This window comes from Erythrolamprus reginae, chromosome 3 (genome assembly GCF_031021105.1).
Source record: "Erythrolamprus reginae isolate rEryReg1 chromosome 3, rEryReg1.hap1, whole genome shotgun sequence".
Lineage (NCBI taxonomy): Eukaryota > Metazoa > Chordata > Lepidosauria > Squamata > Dipsadidae > Erythrolamprus > Erythrolamprus reginae.
In genome coordinates, this window is record NC_091952.1 from 168,010,904 (window position 1) to 168,033,404 (window position 22,501).

At 39.2% G+C, this 22,501-nt stretch overlaps 1 protein-coding gene across 4 annotated transcripts in view; it reads left to right on the top strand.

Annotated features, from left to right (window-relative positions):
* Nucleotides 1–826: 826 nt before the first annotated feature.
* The window catches only part of LOC139164685 (glutamate decarboxylase 1-like), a 53,583-nt gene continuing 31,908 nt past the window's right edge, over nucleotides 827–22,501 (top strand). For 2 of the 4 annotated variants that reach the window (XM_070747126.1, XM_070747127.1), the window contains exons 1-6: nucleotides 891–1,046; nucleotides 6,371–6,505; nucleotides 7,716–7,970; nucleotides 10,505–10,595; nucleotides 16,406–16,518; nucleotides 19,851–19,966. In XM_070747126.1, coding sequence (XP_070603227.1) covers nucleotides 1,016–1,046; nucleotides 6,371–6,505; nucleotides 7,716–7,970; nucleotides 10,505–10,595; nucleotides 16,406–16,518; nucleotides 19,851–19,966 — 741 coding nt within the window. In that variant the 5' untranslated portion in view covers nucleotides 891–1,015. Of the gene's footprint in view, nucleotides 853–890; nucleotides 1,047–6,370; nucleotides 6,506–7,715; nucleotides 7,971–10,504; nucleotides 10,596–16,405; nucleotides 16,519–19,850; nucleotides 19,967–22,501 lie in introns of those variants that run through there. The other 2 variants (XM_070747124.1, XM_070747125.1) reach the window with 2 other exon arrangements.

A 22,501-nucleotide genomic window follows, 5' to 3' on the forward strand; every position in this document is an offset into this window, starting at 1 on the left:
CTATTTTTCCCCACAACAATCTTTTGAAGTGAGTTAGGTCAAGAAAGAGTACATGAGTGCCTTTTATGCCTAAAACCAGATAGAACTCATGATCTCCTGGTTTTAGGCTGGTTGTATATTTTTAATTGTAATGTTTAATAAAATTATTTTTTTTAAAAAAATGAAGAGGATAGAAGAGCTAAAATAGATTTATCTGCTGGAATAACAAACAAATTTCTGGAAAAATTTTTTTTTGAGAAACTTCAAAGTAGATTTTGGCATAACATTATTTCATTCCATTCCAAAGAAAAGAAAGAAAGAAAATATATATTTTCCAAAGAAAATATGAATAGAGCTATAGAAAAACCATTGTGCGCAGCGCCAAGTGCTTCAAAAACAAAGTGTTTTCCTATACTATTTTGTTTCCCATCAGCTATTTCTTAAAGGACAAAGAGGTAGTCATTCCAATTAACAAACACAGATTGTTCTTTTAATCTCTAGATATGTCCTGCTTTGTGTATGTCTTGAAGATTGCAAGATATTTCATGGAACAGTCTTTTTTTTTCTGATTCAGCCAACAGCACTTTTTTTTTTGCCAAAATCCTCTTTTCATAAAAACTTCTTTTAATGAAAAAGTTTGTTCGAGGAAGATGGAGGAAAAAAAGAGCAAGTCATATCAATGGCTATGTATTTTGTTCCCTATCAGTTCTTGTTCAGTTTGCTGAACTTTAATAAGAATGAATAAATGGCTATTGTAATAAAACCAACTATGTCTCTTTAAAAAAAAATCTTTTAAATTAAGTCTGAAACTTTTGTCTCCACCCATTTTCCAAACATGTACCGGAACGCCCAGAAGCCCTGAGAAGTCTAGAAGTATAAAACTATGTGCTCAGTAATAAAATAAAGAAGTTCAGCAGAACGCACATTTGTGAATACAGTACTTATATTCAGTTCTATTGGTACAATTATTTCTTGTTTTTTGTTTTTAGTACTGTGGATATTACTCAGTGGTGCATGTTTATTCAGAGGAAAGCAGATGGATTCCCAGATGATTGCCCATACAACAAGTAAGTCTAAGGGTATCATTGTCTCATCATCTACCCCCATAACTCACAAAATATCCTAGCTCTTCTAGAGCTACAAAAAGAGAAAACAGCTTTAGGATTGCTCTACAGCTGGTCATGATCTTGGGAATGGGGGAGATGGACAGTTTTGAGATGGTTGACTTTTCCAACTGGAAGATCTCTATGGGAAAACAAGAAGAGAATAAAAAGTTCTTGTATTTCTGTGGGCATCTCAAAATGACCCATGTAATTCATTTGTGGGTTTATGAAAAAAAAGTGTGCTGAAAAAGAAATACTTAAATCATAAAACCCTTTTTCTTTACTTTCCTGGAGGGCTTAGAAGAGATTAAAAAAAAAAAAAATCAAATACATTAGTTTATTTAAAAAAAATAACCAAAGAAAACTTCTTGAAACTTAAATATCTTTAGAGTCTCATGATGGAACTTCATAACTTCACTCTTTACATGATCTTTTCATCCACTTTATTCTGAATCTTGGAAACAGAATTTTGTTTTTGTTTTATGGTTCCAAGCAACCATTTGCGGTTTTCATTTGCCAGTAGATTCATTGTTGCAATACAGTGGTGCAAATGTACTGTAAGCTAGTAAGAAACCGATGTGCTCTTAGAAGTAATGAAGGAAGGTGTGTTTTTGTAGTGTTTTGTTTGCTTGTTTGGTTTGTACCTTCAAGTCAGTGTTGACACCTGGCACCTGGTCTGCTTGAAAAAGTCCCTGCAGTTTTCTGGCCAAAGTTTTTCAGAAGTGGGTTCCCTTTGCCTGTTCCCGTGGTGAGTTGCTAGTGATTTGGACTGTAGCGGAAATTTACTGCCACTCATTGAACCAGTGATAATTGGCCGTGTTCGTGCCCAAACTGGTCCACCGGGTGCTGTGTCTTGCAAAAAAGCCCCTCTGCACATGCGTAAAGCCTTTGAGGGTCATTTCAGGGTCTTTTGTGTATTGTGAAGGGGGTGCAGGCACAAGTGAAACTAGCATGCATGTGCAAAACATACACTTCCATTGCGATCAGAACCAGTAGGGAAGGCAAGTGGGACCAGTTTGGGTATGTACACCACCAGTCATTGCTGGTTCAGCGACTGGCAGTACATTTCTGCTACAGTCCAAATCGGCAGCAACTCACCACTGGAATAGGAATGAGAGAATGGTTAGCTCAAGCCATACTTAGGCCTAAGGCAGGACTAAAACTAGTCTTTTGGTTTCTAGACTGGAGCGTTTACCACTACTCCAATCTGGTTTTTTAGATGTAATGATACGAGGGAATGGTCTTGGGAGATTTGGGGGGGATTGACATGCTTTATAGGGAATGATCAGATGGAGGCTGTTCCCAGAGTTGCATAGTGGATAGAGAAAAAATTCAGAAAGTATCCTACCTAACCTATCAGGCTGAACATTGGAACTTTCAGATTTGATAGGTTATGTTAATGGTTCTGTTCTACAATAAAGTAGAATTACCTCATCAGATAGGGAGCACAGTGGCTCATGGTTAGGATTCTGGGCTGACAAATTGGCAGGCCTATGTTTGAGTCCTGGTTGATGGCACAAGATAGGGTCAGCTTCTGAGACATGCTCTGTCTCCTGCCAATCCAGCAATCTGAAAGTAGATGACTGCAAGCAGAGAGACAGGTACCACTTTGTTGGGAAATGGTGATATGAAATGGTCCCGCAATTGGGCACCTCCCGGACAACAGTGATGTCACCATTCTATCCTTTCAAACCAGATGTTCTTTGTTGTTCCCAACATGACTGTAGCAGTAGCTTATTCATTCATCTTTCCTGTCTGATCCATATGGGAAGGCTGACACTAATGCAGGAAAAATGCATGGCTATAAAATCTATGAATTGCTTCTAAGTACAATTAAGGGAATTAAGAAGACCTTTAAATACTTTGGATCCAAGGTGATCACAATGTGGTACTTTTCAGGATTCCTCAGGATTTTCCTTACTATTTATTTATTTCTTTATTATTTATTTACTAGATTTGTATGCCGCCCCTCTCCGCAGACTCGGGGCGGCTCATAACAGTGATTAAAAACAATATATAATGACAAATCTAATAATTAGAATCTAAAATAACTGTTGTACATTTAAAAATCTAAAAGCAAGGAACCCCAATATAAAAAACATACATACAATCATATTATGCACAAAAACTACATAGGCAGGGGGAGATGTCTCAGTTCCCCCACGCTTGACGACAGAGGTGGGTTTTAAGGAGTTTACGAAAGGCAAGGACGGTAGGGGCAGTTCTAATCTCTGGAGGGAGCTGATTCCAGAGGGTCAGAGCCACCACAGAGAAGGCTCTTCCCCTGGGTCCCACCAGATGACATTGTTTAGTCGATGGGACCCAGAGAAGACCAACTCTGTGGGACCTAACTGGTCGCTGGGATTCATGCGGCAGAAGGCTGTCTTGCAGATATCCTGGTCCGGTGCCATGAAGGGCTTTATAGGTAATAACCAACACTTTGAATTGTGACCAGAAACTGGTTGGCAACCAATGCAGACTGCGGAGTGTTGGAGTAATATGTACATATTTGGGAAAACCCATGATTGCTCTCGCAACTGCATTCTGCACGATCTGAAGTTTCCAAACACTCTTCAAAGGTAGCCACATGTATTAGTAGGAGGAATCACAGCTTTTGGAAGATGTATCAGTCAGATGGTACTCAGATAACATAATATCTAAGACCATAATTAGGAAGTAAAGACAGATAAACCAGAAGACAACACCATACAAGTGGAACTCTATTACAACAATCTATGCAGGAAAGATTATGGACCCAAACTTGGGAAAATTGAGGAATTAGAATTTTAGGTAGTGTGCATTATTCTTTCTGAGCAGTACATTTAGTTCAACCCAAATAAAAGGCTTGTGTACCATATCAACAAGGCAGTGGAGCTGTGTTCCTTCAACAACACATACTAGCCCATTGTTTATACTCAGTGAAATGTAGCAGACAAACCGGTTGCCATCCTTTCTTCTATCCGAAAGTGAAAAACATTAGTTCTGAGGTAAAGTAAGAAAACATTGGGAGAAATTGTGTTCACCTTGATTTCTGTAGAAAAACAAATAGTCAGGTGATGCATTCTGGTACTTCAGAACTGGTGGATGAATCATGCTGCACCAAACAGGAAGCACAGAGAATTGTGAATTCATCAATTTGAAAGAAAAATAGTGAAGGAGGGTTGGTAGAGCACTGAGATCAGCAGTGGGTTGCTCTTGATTCAGCCCAGTTCTGTGAACCAGTAGCGGTGGCAACGGGAGGCTCCACCCACCCACCTGTTCTGCCGGCATGGCTCAACCGCCCGTAATTACAAGGTAATTAGTCCAGAAAGACACACACCACATGATAAAAGGAAAACCCAAAAGTTTTTATAAACAGAAAAACAGAAACAGCTCCCTTTTTAAATGTCAAAGGGATTTTCTGGTACACACAAGGCACAGGTTAAATGCAGTCCAATTGCTCACCCAATAACTGGGAAATTGAGTCCAATTCTAAAGTCCAGAGAGTCCACACACACAATCCTGAAGATCAAAAACCACGATCTTGATGAAACAATGAATCAGATAAACTGCCACAAGGCTAAACCAGCACACTGTTCTTTTTATCTGTAGTACTAATTACAGCAGCCCCACCCAACCACAGGTGGCCTCATTTTCTCTTGTAATAATCCTTCAGTTGTTGTCTCCTATGCATCACTCTACACATGCGTGGATGTGTCATTAATTCTTGTTCAGAATCCAAGGATGATACAGATGATTGATCTCCTCCTGGGCTGTCTGCCAAACTCCCCTCTTCCCTGTCACTCATGCTTCCTTGGTCAGAGGAGGCTTCATCGGCAGATTCCATCGGGAGCAAAACAGGCCTGTGGCATGTGGATGTTTCCCCCACATCCACCTGCACATTCCTTGGAGCAGGAGCTGGGCCAGAGCTCACCACAACACCACCTAACATGCTTTTGTGCATGACTGCCTGTGAGAACTGATAGCAACAGGTTTTAGAACCCACTACAGATGGAGACCAAAATTTCTACTGTAGTGGCATCATTGGAAACCTACAAGGATAATTAAGGAAGTAGCAGGTGTTCCTATGTCCATAGCAGAGAATGAGCATGGGACAAAGTAAAATGAAGTAGGATAAGTGGCAAAGTCATAGGTTGCACACAAATATGTGGGGAATATTTGCTAGGCCTCTAAAACTGTAAGAATGCTTAAGGCATGTGAGGAGAAGGAAGTAGGCACATGTCAAAATACTAAAGTAGAACTGGTCTTTGTATTGCTTTGTGTGCCTCACCATTTTCCCCACCCATTAAAAAACAACAACCCTCACAGATTCTAAAGAAAGCATTGTGTTTCATTGTTGGTACATTTGATTATATAATGTGGGTAATGAAAACAGTTAATTGGGGTTTGGCCTGTGTTTATTTTAAACACAGAAAAGGTGGAGATATAGAACAAAGGAAAGCAGAAAAGATATGTTTAATTTTTTCTCTGAATGTCTTAAACCCGTGTTATAAAAAGAGCTAATCCAGGACACTTATGCAATTTACTGCTTTCATGGTGACATATTTTAAACTGTGGGATTTACACCTCCACGATATAATGATTTGTTCTCTATTTTGTTCAGTTTATCTTTAATCAAATTAAAATTTCATCTGAAAACAGATAGTTTGGCAGAGGTACCTTTTGGGCAGTGGTGAAATCCATGTGTTTTTTTACTACTAGTTCTGTGGATGTGCCTTGGTTGGCATGGTGTGGCTTTGTGGCGTGGCTTGGTGAGAATGGCAGAGGAAGGATAGTACAAAATGTCCATTCCCACCCCAGTCCAGGGGAAAGATTCTGCAAAATCGCCACTCCCTCCCCACTCTGTGGCCAGCCAGAGGTGGTATTAGCTGGTTCTCTGAACTACTCAAAATTTCAACTACCGGTTCTCCAGAACCTGTTAGAATCTGCTCTATTTCACCTCTGCTTTAAGGGCATTTACCGTAACCTTTAGGTGTGACAGTTAATTATCTAAAATCTTCTGCCTGCTATTGAAACATTATTGTTGTTGTTGTTGTTGTTGTTGTTGTTGTTATTGTTATTGTTGTTGTTGTTGTTGTTGTTATTGTTGTTGTTGTTGTTGTGTTATTGTTATTGTTATTGTTATTGTTATTGTTATTATTATTGTTGTTGTTGTTGTTGTTGTTGTTGTTATTGTTATTATTTATTAGATTTGTATGCCGCCCCTCTCCGAAGACTCAAAGCGGCATACAAATCTAATAAGTATGGCAACTTTTTAAAAGGTGATTATTCTTCTGCTACTTTCCTAGATGGGTCAGACCATTCAGAACCTCAGCAACAGAAATCCAAACATATTTCTACTTTCCATGGCGATTGTGAAGAGAAAGGAAAAATATCTGCTTTTCAAAAGTTTGAAACAAATTTTTCAAAAGTATATTGGTCAGGTAATACCAACATTTATTTAAAAGTATGTTTTTCTATTTGTACATTTTTCAATTTCCGTGTTTGAAAGAATACATGTTAACATGTACAGGGAAATTTCAATGGCTTTGTTCTTTTCTAAAGAGAATAAAGTTTTGCTCCACTACTTTATTTGCTTCCTTAATCTCTGTAGGATATCACTCTCAGTAAAATTGTCTGTTTATCAGATCTTCTGGCTTATAATTCTCGGGAAATGGCTTAACATTTTTAAATTAACGGGTTTATTTAGGAAAGTTTGGAAAAGTGCCTTACCTTTTTATAAAGCCAAGAAACAAGTGAAAGAACTAGGAGAACTTTGTTTTTTCTAGCCAGTTGGGGAAGACTGCAAATAGTCCAGAGTGCAGCCTTGAGAGCTATCATGGATATACCTCGGTATGCCCATATAACACCTATGTACCGCAAGCTGCACTGGCTTCCTATAAGTTTCCGGGCACAATTCAATGTGTTGGTTATTACCTATAAATCCCTACATGGCTCAGGGCCAGACTATTTATGGGACCTCCTCTTGCCACATACCTCCCAGAGACAAATGAGAGCACACAAAGTTGGCTTCCTCCAGGTCCCATTGATTAAGCCAGTGTTTCCCAACCTTGGCAACTTGAAGATATCTGGACTTCAACTCCCAGAATTCCCCAGCCAGCATTTGCTGGCTGGAGAATTCTGGGAGTTGAAGTCAAAATATCTTCAAGTTGCCAAGGTTGGGAAACACTGGATTAAGCAATGCAGGTTGGCGGGACCACGGGGGAGGGCCTTCTCTGTGGCCAGCTCGATTCTATGGAACCAACTACCCCCCGATGTCCATACTTCTCCCACCCTACAGGCCTTCCATAAGGCCACTAAGACCTGGCTTTGCCGGCAGGCCTGTGCACCATGAATTAACAAATGACATGGCCAAACTGTATGAATGGTATGTATGCATGTGATTATGACTGTTTTGTAATTAATAGGTTCTTTTTTATTACAGGGTTTTATAGTTTTAGATATTATATTCGACATTTTCTAATTGCTCTGTATCTATTTGTATTTGTATTTATATTATTATTGTAGGTCGCTCTGAGTCCTTTGGGATTGGGCGGCATAGAAGTCGAATAAATAAATAAGTACAATTATTAAAGAATCCTCCAGCTGTGTGCAATTCTTTGCTTCAGTTTCATCATGTTATTTTATTGGGAGTGGTTTCTTTAGATTTGTTGCCAGCTTCCAATGGTGAGGAATGCACCAAACATTTTCTTCATGAAGTGGTGGATATTATCTTCAGTTATATCAAAAAGGCCGCTGACAGAAAGAGCAAAGTACTCGATTTCCACCATCCACATCAGCTTCTGGAAGGTCTAGAAGGCTTCAATTTAGAACTTTCGGATCATCCTGAACCTCTGGAGCAAATTCTTGTAGACTGCAGGGACACTTTGAAATATGGTGTTAAAACAGGTAACTAATAATATATATTTTATTTTTACTTATTTATTTGTTTTGTCAAGTATGTGAAGATTTAATAATATTTATATACATGATACTAGTAAAAGAAAAAATTAATCAAAAGCATTAGAAATAATAGTGTTCATATAATCTTATGGCCCTCAGGTTTTTTTGAGCACACAATTGCCTTGTTCCACCCTGAGCAAGCATGACCTGAGGATCTTACTTTTCATGCATTAACAAATGTCTGCAAATGCTAATTCTCTATAGAGCAGTGATGGTGAACCTATGGCACATGAAGACGCTGCCCTATGTCATATGCGTACTGGCCAACTGATTTTAGGCCTTCTTTTCTGTCATTTTCACTCTCCCCAGGCTTACGGAAAACCCCTGAACCCTGGCGATGCCGAAAAAATAGTCCAATAAGCCAACCAGAAGTTCGGAAATGAAATGGAAGTGGAGCTGCCCTACTACTTACCTTCAGATAGCTGCAACCAGGCATCACATACTTTGGCTCATTTCTTCTTTTGGTTCATCAGTAGTGATGGGCGAACCCAACGGTGTTCGGGTTCAGTAAGTTCGGACGAACTTTACACAAAATTTGGCCGAACACGAACAGAACCCAAACTCGAACCCGAATGGGGAATCCCTCCCACAAAGAGATTCCGGGGGCGGAACTTTGATGTCACTGGCAGGTTGCTAAGGATGCCAAGGTGATCACTTGCTGGATTCCATGGAATCCGGGAAGTGATCACCTTGGCGTCCTTAGCAACCTGCCGGTGACGTCAAAGCTCCAAACACCGAACACAACCCTGAACTTTGCCCGAAGTTTGAAAAAATTTTGTGTCCGTGTTCGGCATACCGAACATCGCAAAATTCAGTACGGACCCGAATTATGCGGGTTCGGTTTGCCCATCACTACTCATCAGCTCTGCTGGCTGCAGAACAAATGGGCCCAGGTGTGCAAGGCCTGGCCCCCACTCAGTAAAAGACCTTGGAATACTAACATCATAATGATCTAAGTGGCAAAGCCCACTGCAACAATATCACCAAAAAGGCTTCTAGAGTTGTTAACCTGATCCTACACAGCTTCTGCTCCGGCAATCTCACACTACTCACCAGAGCCTACAAAACTTTTGCCAGATCCATCCTTGAATACAGTTCATGTGTCTGGAACCCATACCACATCTCGGACATCAACACTCTTGAAAATGTCCAAAGATACTTCACCAGAAGAGCCCTTCACTCCTCCACTCGAAACAGAATACCCTACGAAAGTAGACTAACAATCCTGTGTCTAGAAAGCTTAGAACTACGACGCCTAAGACACGATCTAAGTATTGCCCACAAGATCATATGCGGCAATGTTCTACCTGTCAATGACTATTTCAGTTTCAATCGCAACAACACAAGAGCACACAACAGATTCAAACTTAATATTAACCGCTCCAAACTTGACTAAAAAATATGACTTCAGCAATCGAGTTGTTGAAGCATGGAACTCATTACCTGATTCAGTAGTAACAACCCCTAACCCCAAACATTTTCCCCTTAGACTATCCATGATTGACCTCTCCAGATTCCTAAGAGGTCAGTAAGAGGCATGCATAAGTGCACCAGTGTGCCTTCCGTCCCCTGTCCAATTGTCTCTCCTTATCTCATTTATCTTTTCTTCCTTTCATATATCTTCTCCTCTACTTTTATATCTTTTCTTCTATCCTTTTCTTTATATATATTACTACATGTCTATTCTCTTCAATGTGTATTGTGTAAATAAATAAATAAATAAATAAATAAATAAATTAAAAAAAAAACAAACCTATCTGCAGGTAAGTAATAGAGCAATTCCACTTCTGTTTTGTTTTCAAACTTCTGGTTGGCTTATAGATCCATTTTCAAGCATCCCCATGCATTAGAAGGCTTTCCTGAACCTTGGGGAGAATGAAAAACAGTCCGAGGGGCCTACATGAAGTCTGAAGGCTTCAGTGAGGCCTCTGTGCATATGTGGGGCAAGTGAGGGGTTGTATGCATGAGTGAGGGAGACCAGTGTGGGGGTTTTGCACATATATAGGGGGAGGGCATTTCTTTATGGGTGTGGACACATGCGTGCACATTATCATGCATGGCAACTGAGCAAAAAAAGGTTCGCCATCACTACTATAGAGTCTATAAAAAAAAATTTCGGGGGGAAGGGTCTTTTGCTTTTCTTGATGCTAGATTTTCTGCTTTTAAGCTTTTTTGATGCAGACTTTTAAAATATGAATCTTCACAGCGCAAACTTTCATGGACTGTATAACGTTTGACACTATTCTTTCTTGAATGCATCTATCAGAAATGTCTTTTGTAATGCAGATTTTTGTTCTTTGTTCACTGCTGTGCCATCAATGTTTTGGTGGATATTATAGTCCCATAAGAAAATGAACTCTTTTTGCATATAAAACACCAAGGCACATGGGCAAAACACTATTTTACACTATCTTCCAATTATCCGTGGTTGCTTTATTGCAATCTTAAAATGATGTATGTCTAACACTTGTATTTTTAAGGACATCCTCATTATTTCAATCAACTCTCCAGTGGCCTTGACATTATAGGACTTGTTGGAGAATGGTTGACAGCTACTGCAAATACAAACATGTATGTATTGTAATCTCAGTTATATATAGGATTAATATAAGATTAAATAATAGTTCAGCGAAATATTTAGTTGCTCTTTAAGAATGAAAATACTGTAGGAGCTCCAACAAAAAAAGACTTTGTTGGAACAAAGATATTTCTCCAAGGACCACCAACCACAGTGATATCTGGCCCTACATGGCATTGGGCCAGAATACATCCAGAACCGCCTTCTACTGCACAAATCCCAGTGGCCGATAAGGTCCCACAGAGTTGGCCTTCTCCGGGTCCCGTCGACCAAACAATGTCGTTTGGCGGGCCCTGTTCTGTCTGGGTTCCCCCAGACCTCAACACCAACTGGAAAAAACAGCCAGACACTCTGGTAAAAGCCAAAAGTATTTTATAGCTGGAAAAAATAAACACAGAGGAAAACCTGTTCTTCCCAACAGACAGGCTATAATACTTTACAGCAGAGTCCTGATGTCCAGACAATACAGCAAGCTTCTTGCTGGCACACCCACCCCAAGGTTTCAGTAGTCAAAGGCACAAACCAGGATTCCAAGACGCCAAAGTTCACAGCCAGGTCCCAAGACTCTCAAAGATAAAACTCCACAAGCCAGGAAGGGTGGGTCTGCCTTTTAGCCTTTCCAAAGAGCACCACACCCAAACCCAGCTGTTGCCTCTTTAATGCTGAAAGTACTTAGCCAATTGATCCCTTCTCTGAGTAGCTCTTCTCTGTCGCAGATCAATTATGGCTTGTGCATTTTCCTCTAAGGAATCCAGGCTGCTTGCTGGGGAGAGCTCCCTCTGGGGGGACTCTGGCTGTCCTCCCTCTTCTTCAGCCTGGGATTCCTCCTCCTCGTCTGCCTGCACCTCCTGTTCCTCAGCCTCTCCCTCTGAGCTGGAAACCGACAGAAGATCAGCCGTTCCCTGAGGGGCCTCAGACGGAACCATAACAGGCCCCAGGGGAAGAGCCTACTCTGTGGTGGCCCCGGCCCTCTGGAATCAACTCCCCCCAGAGATTAGAACGGCCCCCACCCTCCTTGTCTTTCGCAAATTACTCAAGACTCACCTTTGTCGCCAGGCATTGGGGAGTTAGGATATCCCTTCCCCTAGGCTGTTACAAGTTATGTATGGTATGTTTGTGTGTGTGTATGTTTGGTTTTTATAATAAGGGTTTTTAGTTGTTTTATTAAATTGGATTGTTACATGTTGTTTTTTATCATTGTTGTTATATGTGCCTGTCCATCAGTGATCGGTACAGTCCAGATTTACAAACCGGTAGTGGCAGTATTTTGTGCATACACAGAAGTGTCGCACATGGATGCGAACCAATAGCAATGGGATTTAGAACCCATCACTGCTGTACATATACATATGTGTGTGTCCACATATGCACAGAAACACACTTTTTAATGTACTAAAACAAGATGTTCCAATTACCATTTAATATTTTAATGTGTTATATTTATTTTTTCTATATTAGCCTTCTTTAATGTCACCTTCATTTTTTCCATTTCCATATTTTTATGTGCTTATATAGAACAAAGTACATTTACCAGATGGGAAGTATGTAAATCAAATAAATAAGCATTTGCAATGTATTGGAAGTATGTGTATACTGTTCTATAAAAAGCCAATTTTTTCTATTGAAAACATGTTTCTCTTTAGGATTTAAGCTGCACATGCTTCCATGCTTTCTTTCTTAATAAAAATAAAAAACAATAATAATTTCCATCTGGATTTGGATTATAATTTCAAGAAATCTGTAAATAACCACTCCTCAAAGACTATTGGGGTTGGGTGGATAGGAAGCGTGAACAACATGGTCCACTCAGTTTTCCCAAATGTATCAAGAAAAGTATTATTGAAATTTCAAATGATGAATGCTTGATACACTGTGTCTAATTGACTGGTTGGATCATGTACAATAAGTAATAAGTATAAATAAGAGCTACTTCTTAAAAATAATTTGTTGACATTGTTTAATTCTTTCAAAAGTTATTCTTTCTGCTGATCCAGAAGGAAAGCACTATGAATGCTGACAGTTTTGTAGTCTCCTTAGTAGTAGAGATACTCCTTGAACTATGAGTACAATTGAACCAGACATGGGTTCCTACCAGTTCACACTGGCTCTATAGAACCAGTAGCAAATCGCTGGTGATGTTATGGAACCGGTTCAGTCAGTGCCGCCATCTTTTTAGGGTGGAATTAATATATATATATTTGTTTTCATAGATTTTCATGGGTACAGGTATGATGGTCTGTTTTCTTCTGCACATGCACAGGAGTGAAGTTTTTTGTTCTTTTGGGAGAGGGATATTTTTGCAAATTTTCAGCACTGTGCAAACTCCTTAAAACCCACCTCTGCCACCAGGCATAGGGAAATTGATTCCCCTGGGCCGTTTCCGCTTTACGTATGGTTTGTATGAGATGTATGATTGTTTTTTATATTAAGGGTTTTAAATTGATTTTAACTATTGGATTTGTACTGTTTTGTTGTTGTGATTCGCTCCAAGTCTCTGGAGAGGGACAGCATACAAATCTAAATAATAATAATAATAATAATAATAATAATAATAATAATAATAATGTGCAGGAGGAAGCGAACCAGCAGCAAGGTAAGTTAGAACCAAACCCTGAATTAAACCCAACATTTCTGTGAACATTTGATAAGTGAATTTTGCCCCATTTTATGGTCTTTCTTGCCTCAGTTGTTAAGTGAATCACTACAGCTGAAATGTTATAACATCGTTGGCTTTGTTTGTCAGAAGGTTGCAAAAGGGGGTCACATGACTTTGAGACACATCAACGGTCATAAACATGAACCAGTTTCCCATCATCTGAATTTTGATCACATGATCATGGGGATGCTGCACAAGTTGTAAATGTGAAAAACTGTCACATTTTTCAGTGCCACTGTAACTTTGAACAGTCACTAAATGAATTATTATAACCAAGGATTACCTTTACTTTCTCCACTATTTTTTTTTATTCAAGAGAAACAAAATAGCTTAGCATTAGTTGTTTAGCATTGGTTGTTAAAAACAAACTTTAATGCTCACATAATTCACCTACCAATATTAATAGTACTTTGAGAGTATAGAAGAGGGTAGTTCTGATCAACACAGAAAAATTGAAATACTTTTGTTCACACTTCAGTCAGAGGTGTAACACTCTAAACATCAAAATTCATCTCCACGGCAAAATTTTAACAAAATGGCCATTGTTCAAGAAATGTGGTAAAAAAAACCTGTTGAAAAAAATTCATAGGCGTCAGTAGGAAGAGTGTGAAGTTTAATAATTGTAAAATGCTGATAAACAAAACTGTGACTAAAAGGTTTAAAATATGGGAATCATAAACTAGGAAGATAGCAGAGGACAAATCAGGCAGATAAAAGGTAGCATTTTAATCTAAAGAAAAGGGAAATCCTATTGGATTTGGCTTCAAAACATGTTTGGCCCTGCTGCTTTTCTGCCTTTATCTTTGAATTGTGCCCCAACCCCCACCCCATCACCACCAGTGAGCTGAAACTATGCTAATAGGAAATGATGGAGTTTGGTAAAACCAGGTTAAGAATCAAGCTAGTTAACAAAGACTGACTTTATATACTACTTTTCTACTTTTTTCTTTCTTTTTTTAATTTTTAAAATATTTTTTTCAATATATTTTTATTAATTTTCTTAAAATAGACAAAACTGACAAACATACATTTAACATAAAAGTGGGGTTGTATCTTCCCCGCTTATTCTAGAAGTAAAATTTCAATACAGAAAAAAGAATACATTCAAAAAGTACTTAAGTTCAACTTATTGCTTTAAATGAAAAGAAGAAATTTGTTTTACCTCATGTAATAAATTTTCATACATAAACTAATTCTAACATAACTCTTAAATCATATCAATGCTAATTCTAACATAAATCTTAAATGATATCACTGCTAATATAGTTCTCTTATTTATTTGTTTATTATTTTAATATTTCTTCTTGTTTATCCATATATACACTTTGTTCCATATCTCATAATATTCTGTTTCTTCTTGATCATTTAACCGTCTTGTCATCATATCCATTTCAACGCAATCTAATATTTTCTTAATAACTTCCTCTTCTTTGGGGATATTTTCCCCTTTCCAATTTTGCGCATATATTATCCTGGCCGCGGTCAAAATATGAATAACTAGGTGTAAAATTTCTTTCTTATATCTCTGATTAGTTATGCCCAGTAAATAAAACTCCGGGGTTATTTCTATCTCCTGTTTTACTATTTCTTTTATTATTATTCTTTCTATCATTTTCCAATAAAGCTTGACTTTACTACATGTCCACCATTGATGATGATAATAAGACCCTATTTCCTTCTTACATTTCCAACATAATGGAGAAGTCTTAGGGAACATTTTTACTATTCTGTTTGGTGGGAGGTGCCACCTGTAAAACATCTTAATTTGGTTTTCTTTTAGGGAGACTGATTTTGTCATTTTCCAATTTGAAGTCCAAACGTTTTCCCATGTATCTATATCAATTTCTTTACTGATATTTTTGCACCAACTTATCATATTGTCCTTTAAGGTCAAATCTATATTTTTATGAGCAATCAAATATTTATATGCTTTCCCTATTAATTTGGTCTGATTAGTAACTAGTAAGTTACCTAAGAAATTTTTACTTTTATTAAAAATATTTTATTTTTAAATGCACAATACAAAAAACTAAAATCAAAAACAGATATAAACACATTCAAAGAAAGAGGGAAAAAAAGAAAAGAAAATACATAACAGAAGAAAAACAAAAAGAATTTTAGAATTACAAAAATAAAATAAAATAACAATTGGAGCGATATTTGCTCTCTCCTTCCTTCCTTATTTTGTTTTATAAACTTACAATATAATAATATTCAAATTTGCGGATTGCCATATTTATATAATGATAGGAAAAAATGTTTTGTTTGATATTAAGAGATATAACTATTTTAGGAAAGCGTGAAAATACTTTTCTATTTTTTATTGACTATAAAAATACAGGGAATACAATACAATACAATACAAGGGAATACCCAAACACAATTAAATACAAGCTAGTATAAATTACCTAATTGCAACTAGTGTCTACATATATCACCAAAGGCTCATTGTCGTCTTTAAAAATCTAATTCACAAGCCTTAAACATTTACACTCAAGTGTAATATATACCAGAAAGATTAATCTATTCCTAGATTATAGCACAATTGAAAATAACATGAGAAAACAGTATATTATGATTAGTAATTCAAGAAGAGTTGGAAATAATTCCCTTAATATTTCAGATAATGCAGAAGCATGCTTAGGGATTAGTTAGAAAATGGCAAATGGATAGCAAGAAAAGCACTTGAGAAAAGTAGGGGTGACTCTAGGGATTTTGAAAGGTTATTCTAAGTTTAGCTGCACATAAGTAGTCACAGGTACTTGCAAGTATTGAGGGCCTAATTGGCCAAAGAAAGGTCAGGACCATATAGGTTGGAAGCATGCAGAAGAAGCCTTCATGGTGCAGTAGATAGACAATGGCTAAAATGATGAAGTACTTGCCCAAATTACATATCCAGTGCTATATTCTGTTAGTTCCTAAGTGAGTCTTGGGGATAAAATACATGCATGCATCAGTTTAGATATGTTTCTATAGTTTTATTTGCACGTATTACTAGTGGATTCTGTGAATAGGTTTTTGTTTGCATGAACCAGATGGAATTCTGCATCATTGCCTTGCTTTTATCTTCGTCAAGCAATTTGGATTTGTTTCAATTTCTGCATTTTTTGACTGTGTTATGTTGATTACATCAAAATACGTTAACAGGTTTACATATGAAGTAGCACCAGTATTCACCATAATGGAGGAGGTCCTGCTGAAGAAAATGCAGGAAATTATTGGATGGGAAGAAAGGGAATCGGATGGTATATTTTCTCCAGGTGAGTAGACTAAAAATTCAGTGTTATTCAAATTATGGAACCAATGTATTCTGCTGACATTTCAGATACTGAATTATAGCCTTGCTCTAGGCATATAAGAAGTCCAAATGAGCCAGCCTCTCTCAGTCCAACTCACCTCACAGGGTTCTGGTTCTGGATAAATAGGAGGACCAGAGAGTATTAGATATATTTGAGATATTTATAAAAATAATAACAGTGGGAATATGTGTACAGACTGTGCATACATACATACTTACTTACATACATACATAAAGTAATGCGCTGCCAAAGTTTTTACTGCCACTGTGGGTGTGGCTTATTTTGTGGGTGTGGCTTAATGGTCATGTGACTGGGTAGAGATGGCTTGCCGGCTATGTGACCAGGGGGGGAGTGGTCAAAACAAGTGAACTGTTAAGTCCTTGACTTACAACCTTACCAGTGTCACTCACTTGGGTGACAATTTGCTTTGCGTTTCCCGCACTGTCATTCCTAGGTCACCCCCCCCACCTCAGGCTGGGTAGCTAGGCGAATTGGTGCTGCCAGAAGCATAAATACTGCCAGCGCCACTTCCACCCATGCCTTCTGCTTGCACCTCAGGTAGGAGGTGGCAATATGAGGTTGGAAGGGAGCTGGGCAGGAAAGAGGGAAGCTCGTCCAAGACCAGGAAGGAGGAAAAAGTAAAAAAGCAAGGAGTGCAGACGCAGCAGCAGCAGGAAAAAAGGAGAGCCAAGCCAACACAAGTAATCCAGGAAGTGACAGCCACCAATCACCTGGAGCTGTGCACGCATCTTAAATTCCTGGTCCTACACTAACTATGAGTTCTAAATGATAATATTTGAATGACCCCCTATGTGTGACAATGATTTGCACCTCAACCATAGTGCCATCTACTGGCCATTGCTGGTATGCCTGCACAAGATCTAGTTTGGCAAAGATGGCACCTGGGCCTAGAGTATGCAGCAAATGTTGTACACTTGGCACTGGGTAGGCGCTCTTCTGAAGGGCTTTGTTGATGGTACATTTATAATCAGAGAAGATGCACACTGACTTTTCACTTTTGACAGGAGTCAATATAGGGGTCTCCCATTTCTCATGATTGACTGGCTCCAAAATGCCTTGGCTGATCAGCTTATCCAGCTCTTGGTTGATCTTTGGTTTAAGTGTCAATGGGATTCCGCAGGGCTTCAGCCTAATGGGCACTATGTTGAGGCCTAAATTAAAAGAAATAAGGGTGCCTACATATTTGCCGAGCTCAGAGCCAAAAATGTCTCAGAATTCCCAAAGCAGGTCATCTGCGAAGCTACTGGAGACTGTGCTGATTCCAATCACTCTTTGCCCAGGGCATCAAACCAGTCCAGACACAGTAGACTAGGGAGGCAGCTGCAGACCACAGTCAGGGGCAGGTTCCCGTTGAACTTGCCAAAAACGCACATGGAAGTTTCCCCAGCGCAGGAATGCAATTCCCCTGGTAATCGCTCAGCTTGAGGTTTTGGACCTTCAATTGTCCATGTCATAGCACAGGAATAGCTTGCTTCATCACTACCGAGGGCATGTTAATTATTGATGAACCAGTGTCCAGTTCCATCTCACAGGGAGACCCCTCAAGTAGTATAGTCACATGTATTTTCTTGTGGCTAGGGGTGCTAGGGGTGCTCACCTACCTGATTCTCATCTAGTTTGTCTCAGGACCCCTGGCGTTGTCAATGTGGCATCTCGGCTTCCATTCTTCTCATTTCGGTGTCTGTCTGGCTTTGACATGGGTCGTGTCTGGGGTGGCTAATTTGTATGTTAGCTGGCTGGCCTGGAAGACTCTCGCTAGTTGCCCAGGCCATTCGCAATTTGCCAAATGGCATCTTGGTATTGATATGTTTTTCATGAGTGCTGTTACCTGCAACTGGAGCATGGTTGTGGTTTGGGGGCCTTAGCTCCCATTGTTGTTCTGTCCAGAAGACTTGCTCCTTGCTGATATCTGAGGGATCATCCAGTCACTGGCTCTCATGTATGGATGTGTCGCCTTCAATGGAGTGGATGCCATAATGCACCTATGGAGTGATTCTGCCATCTTGTGGGATGACTTGGTTGCTCTTACCTCATCCAAGGCTGCCTGTAGTGTCAAGTTTGCCTTAGCAATCAATCGCCTCTGCGAGTGGAGGTCTTGCACCTTGTAGATTACCTAGTCTAGTAAAATGTCATCTAAGTCTCTAAATTAATGATGTGGGGAAACTTTTCATCGTTGCCATACACTGGTTGATTAACTCCCCATTCACTGCACCTGTTAGCAGAATTCATGACACCTCCCCACTTTGGATGGCATAGTGGGTTTTCCTGTGTTCTGCAGCACTTGCCATGGCACTATCTGCACCAGTGTTGGTTCTGACAGGGACTCAGCCACATCAAACACCTTGTGATCGTAGTGGCTGAGAAACAGCACCCATTTCCAATTGTCCAATAACCCGAGGAGCTTATTTGCCTTCATGAAACACTTAAATTGGGTCATGTAGGACCCCCAGTTCTCCTTGGCTGGGACAAAAGGCATAGGTGGGTGGAATGCTGACTTGCTGCTGCTTTGTTTGTTCAAATTTGATGTGCAAAATGGCCACTATTCTGTGTTGCCTCAGGGCTGGATCTAGTTGGGATCTGTCAGCTCTTTTTGTTTCAGTCCATCTTCACATCCCATCCTTGTTGCCAGTTGTTAAGTCAAGTGAATCAAGAGACTGGAGACAAATGTCATACAACAGCTCTTTATTCCAAGCCATGTATAAGATCCAGCAGAAGACAGTTGGAGAGCTTGCCCTTATATAGGGAGATGTCAAATGGCTTGACCTATCAGCAGTTTCCATTTTCCCCCTTAAACAGAGGACCTGGTTGTAACCAGGCACTCTTGATATGTAACAATAATGATTTTCATTGATTGATGAAGATTGACCATACCAAATTGAAACAATGATACATCATCTGAGTAAGACTAAAGGCTGTAGAATTCAATATTTTGGGATCAAAGCAACATCAGTTTTAGCACTAATAAATTATGTTGTATCCTAGTGGATGAGAATTCAATTGGATTTGTTGTACTTACATAGCAAGCTTTTCATGGCTTTTCTACACAGACCCTCCTTGGCATTGAAAAATGTCCTGAATGGAAATAAGCTAGAAAATTGCAATTGAGAACATTACCTGTGTGGATGATCCATATTCACTGCATGAAATAACTTAAATTAATCTGCCTTTGATATCTGAAATTTGTCTGTTTTACTTGAAATGATGAGATGAAGCATTAATTCCCAATGACACTCAGCTATTCAAATGGTAATAAAATCTAATTTTTTTTCCAGGGGGAAGCATATCAAACCTCTACAGTGTTTTAGTTGCTCGCTATAAATATTACCCTCAGATTAAAACCAAAGGCATGGCAGCCCTTCCAGAGATAATATTATTTATTTCTGAACATGTGAGTATTTACGTGTGCAATCACACTTGCATAAAGTTATTTGACTGTGGCACACTGCAATTATCTTAATAATACATGATTGTTGAATGAACTTTCAGTGTGATGGAATGCCACAAGAATTTAGAGCCAGTATAGAAAAGATATCTTAGTCCTGGGAAAATAGAAACTATGGGAAAGAAACTCAAACAAGTCCACTTTGATTGTATTAACTATATGTCGGAATAGAGGAGGACTTTAATAGGCTTTCAAAATTCTGTTACAATGCTCAAATGTATTAAAGTACATTTCAAGACTCTTAATGAATTTTTTATTCCTGACTTTACCTACCTCCAAGGACAACCACCAACTCTCAATTCCACTCTCTCTAATTTTAGAGATTGATTACTTACCATTGCCATCACTCTACTAAACAAATAATTCCCTCAACACTGTCAGACTTTCTACTAAATCTGCACTTCTATTCTACTAGTTTTTCTCATCATTCCTATCACCCATTTCCTCCCATGTTGACTGAATGACTGTAACTTGTTGCTTATATCCTAAGATTTTTATTAATATTGCTTCTTCATCGCTTATTTGACCCCTATGACAATCATTAAGTGTTGTACCACATGATTCTTGACAAATGTATATTTTATTTTATGTACGTTGAGAGCATATGCACCAAGACAAATTCCCTGTGTGTCCAATCACACTTGGCCAATAAAATTCTATTCTCTATTCTATGAATAAAGTTACCTTGTCAAAAGGGAGGAAAATGATTTTTATATATAATTTATAGCTAGTTATAGAGGTGAAGAAATATTGTCTACTGATAGCAATAATGTACCTTTGTGGTTTCACTGCATGGTGAATTATTTATGTCATGACCACCACAAGAACTGTGCAAAACCCAGAGCAAAGTCAATGATTGGTATCTAATACACTAATCTTAACCTAGAACCATGATGGCATGTTGCATGAGAGCCATTGTCTTAGATCAGCTCTAGTGTGCATGTGTGTGCTGACCAGCTGATTTTCAGCAGGCCAAGCCCCCTCCTCTCCCAGGAGTCTCCATGACCCCTTTTGAGGTAAGTAAAGGGCTCATGCCTTCTAAGAGGGCGTTTTTGGCATCCAGAGGGCCTCTGGGGGTGAGGAAGGCTGGTTTTACCCTCCCCAGCAAAAAACAGGACTTCCAACCCCACTGGAAGTTGCAAAACAGCCCATTTCCAGTCCCTGGAGGGCCTCTGGGGACATGGGGAATGCCATTTTCACCCTCCCCAGACTCCTAGAAAGCCTCTGCTGGGCAACAAATGGGATTTCTGATCCTTCCGAAAGTTGAAAAATGGGCCATTTCTGGCCTCTGAAGGCTCTCCAGTGAAGTGGGGTGTGGGGAAGGCCATTTTGACTCTCCCCCAGAAAGCCTCTGGAGCCTAGGAGGACAAAACCCTACAACATGCCATCACATGCCAAAAGCGGAGAGCATGGGGATCATGTACGCATGAATGGGAGGACAGGGCACATTGAATTATGGGTGTGGGCATGCACACACGCATCTCCCCCCCCCCCCTGTGCTTCTCTCACTTTTGGCATGCAATGGCAAAAAAGGTTAGTGATCACTGGCCTAGAAACAATTATTATAGTTGAAGTCATCTCTACTCTATGTTGTTGGCACAATATAATTTTGTATCGATTTAATGTTGCTAAGTTCAGTATGGCAACTGGCTCTAGGAGTGTTATAATAGCAATCATGGTATACTTATATACCGCTTCACTGTGCTTTACTGCCCTAAGTGGTTTACAGCATATTACCCTAATAATTTGGATCCTCATTTTACTAACCTTGGAAGGATGGAAGAATGAGAAGGAGAAGGATTTAGGGGTAGTGATTTCTGACAGTCTCAAAATGGGTGAGCAGTGTGGTCGGGCAGTAGGAAAAGCAAGTAGGATGCTTGGCTGCACAGCTAGAGGTATAACAAGCAGGAAGAGGGAGATTGTGATCCCCTTATATAGAGCGCTGGTGAGACCACATTTGGAATACTGTGTTCAGTTCTGGAGATATTGACAAAATTGAACAGGTCCAAAGACAGGCTATGGTGGAATGTCTTAAGCATAAAACGTATCAGGAAAGACTTAATGAACTCAATCTGTATAGTCTGGAGGACAGAAGGAAAAGGGGGGACATGATCGAAACATTTAAATATGTTAAAGGGTTAAATAAGGTTCAGGAGGGAAGTGTTTTTAATAGGAAAGTGAACACAAGAACAAGAGGACACAATCTGAAGTTAGTTGGGGGAAAGATCAAAAGCAACGTGAGGAAATATTATTTCACTGAAAGAGTAGTAGATCCTTGGAACAAACTTCCAGCAGACGTAGTTGGTAAATCCACAGTAACTGAATTTAAACATGCCTGGGATAAACATATATCCATCCTAAGATAAAATACAGGAAATAGTATAAGGGCAGACTAGATGGACCATGAGGTCTTTTTCTGCCGTCAGTCTTCTATGTTTCTATGTTTCTATGAGTCAACTTTGAGCCAATGAGAATTGAACT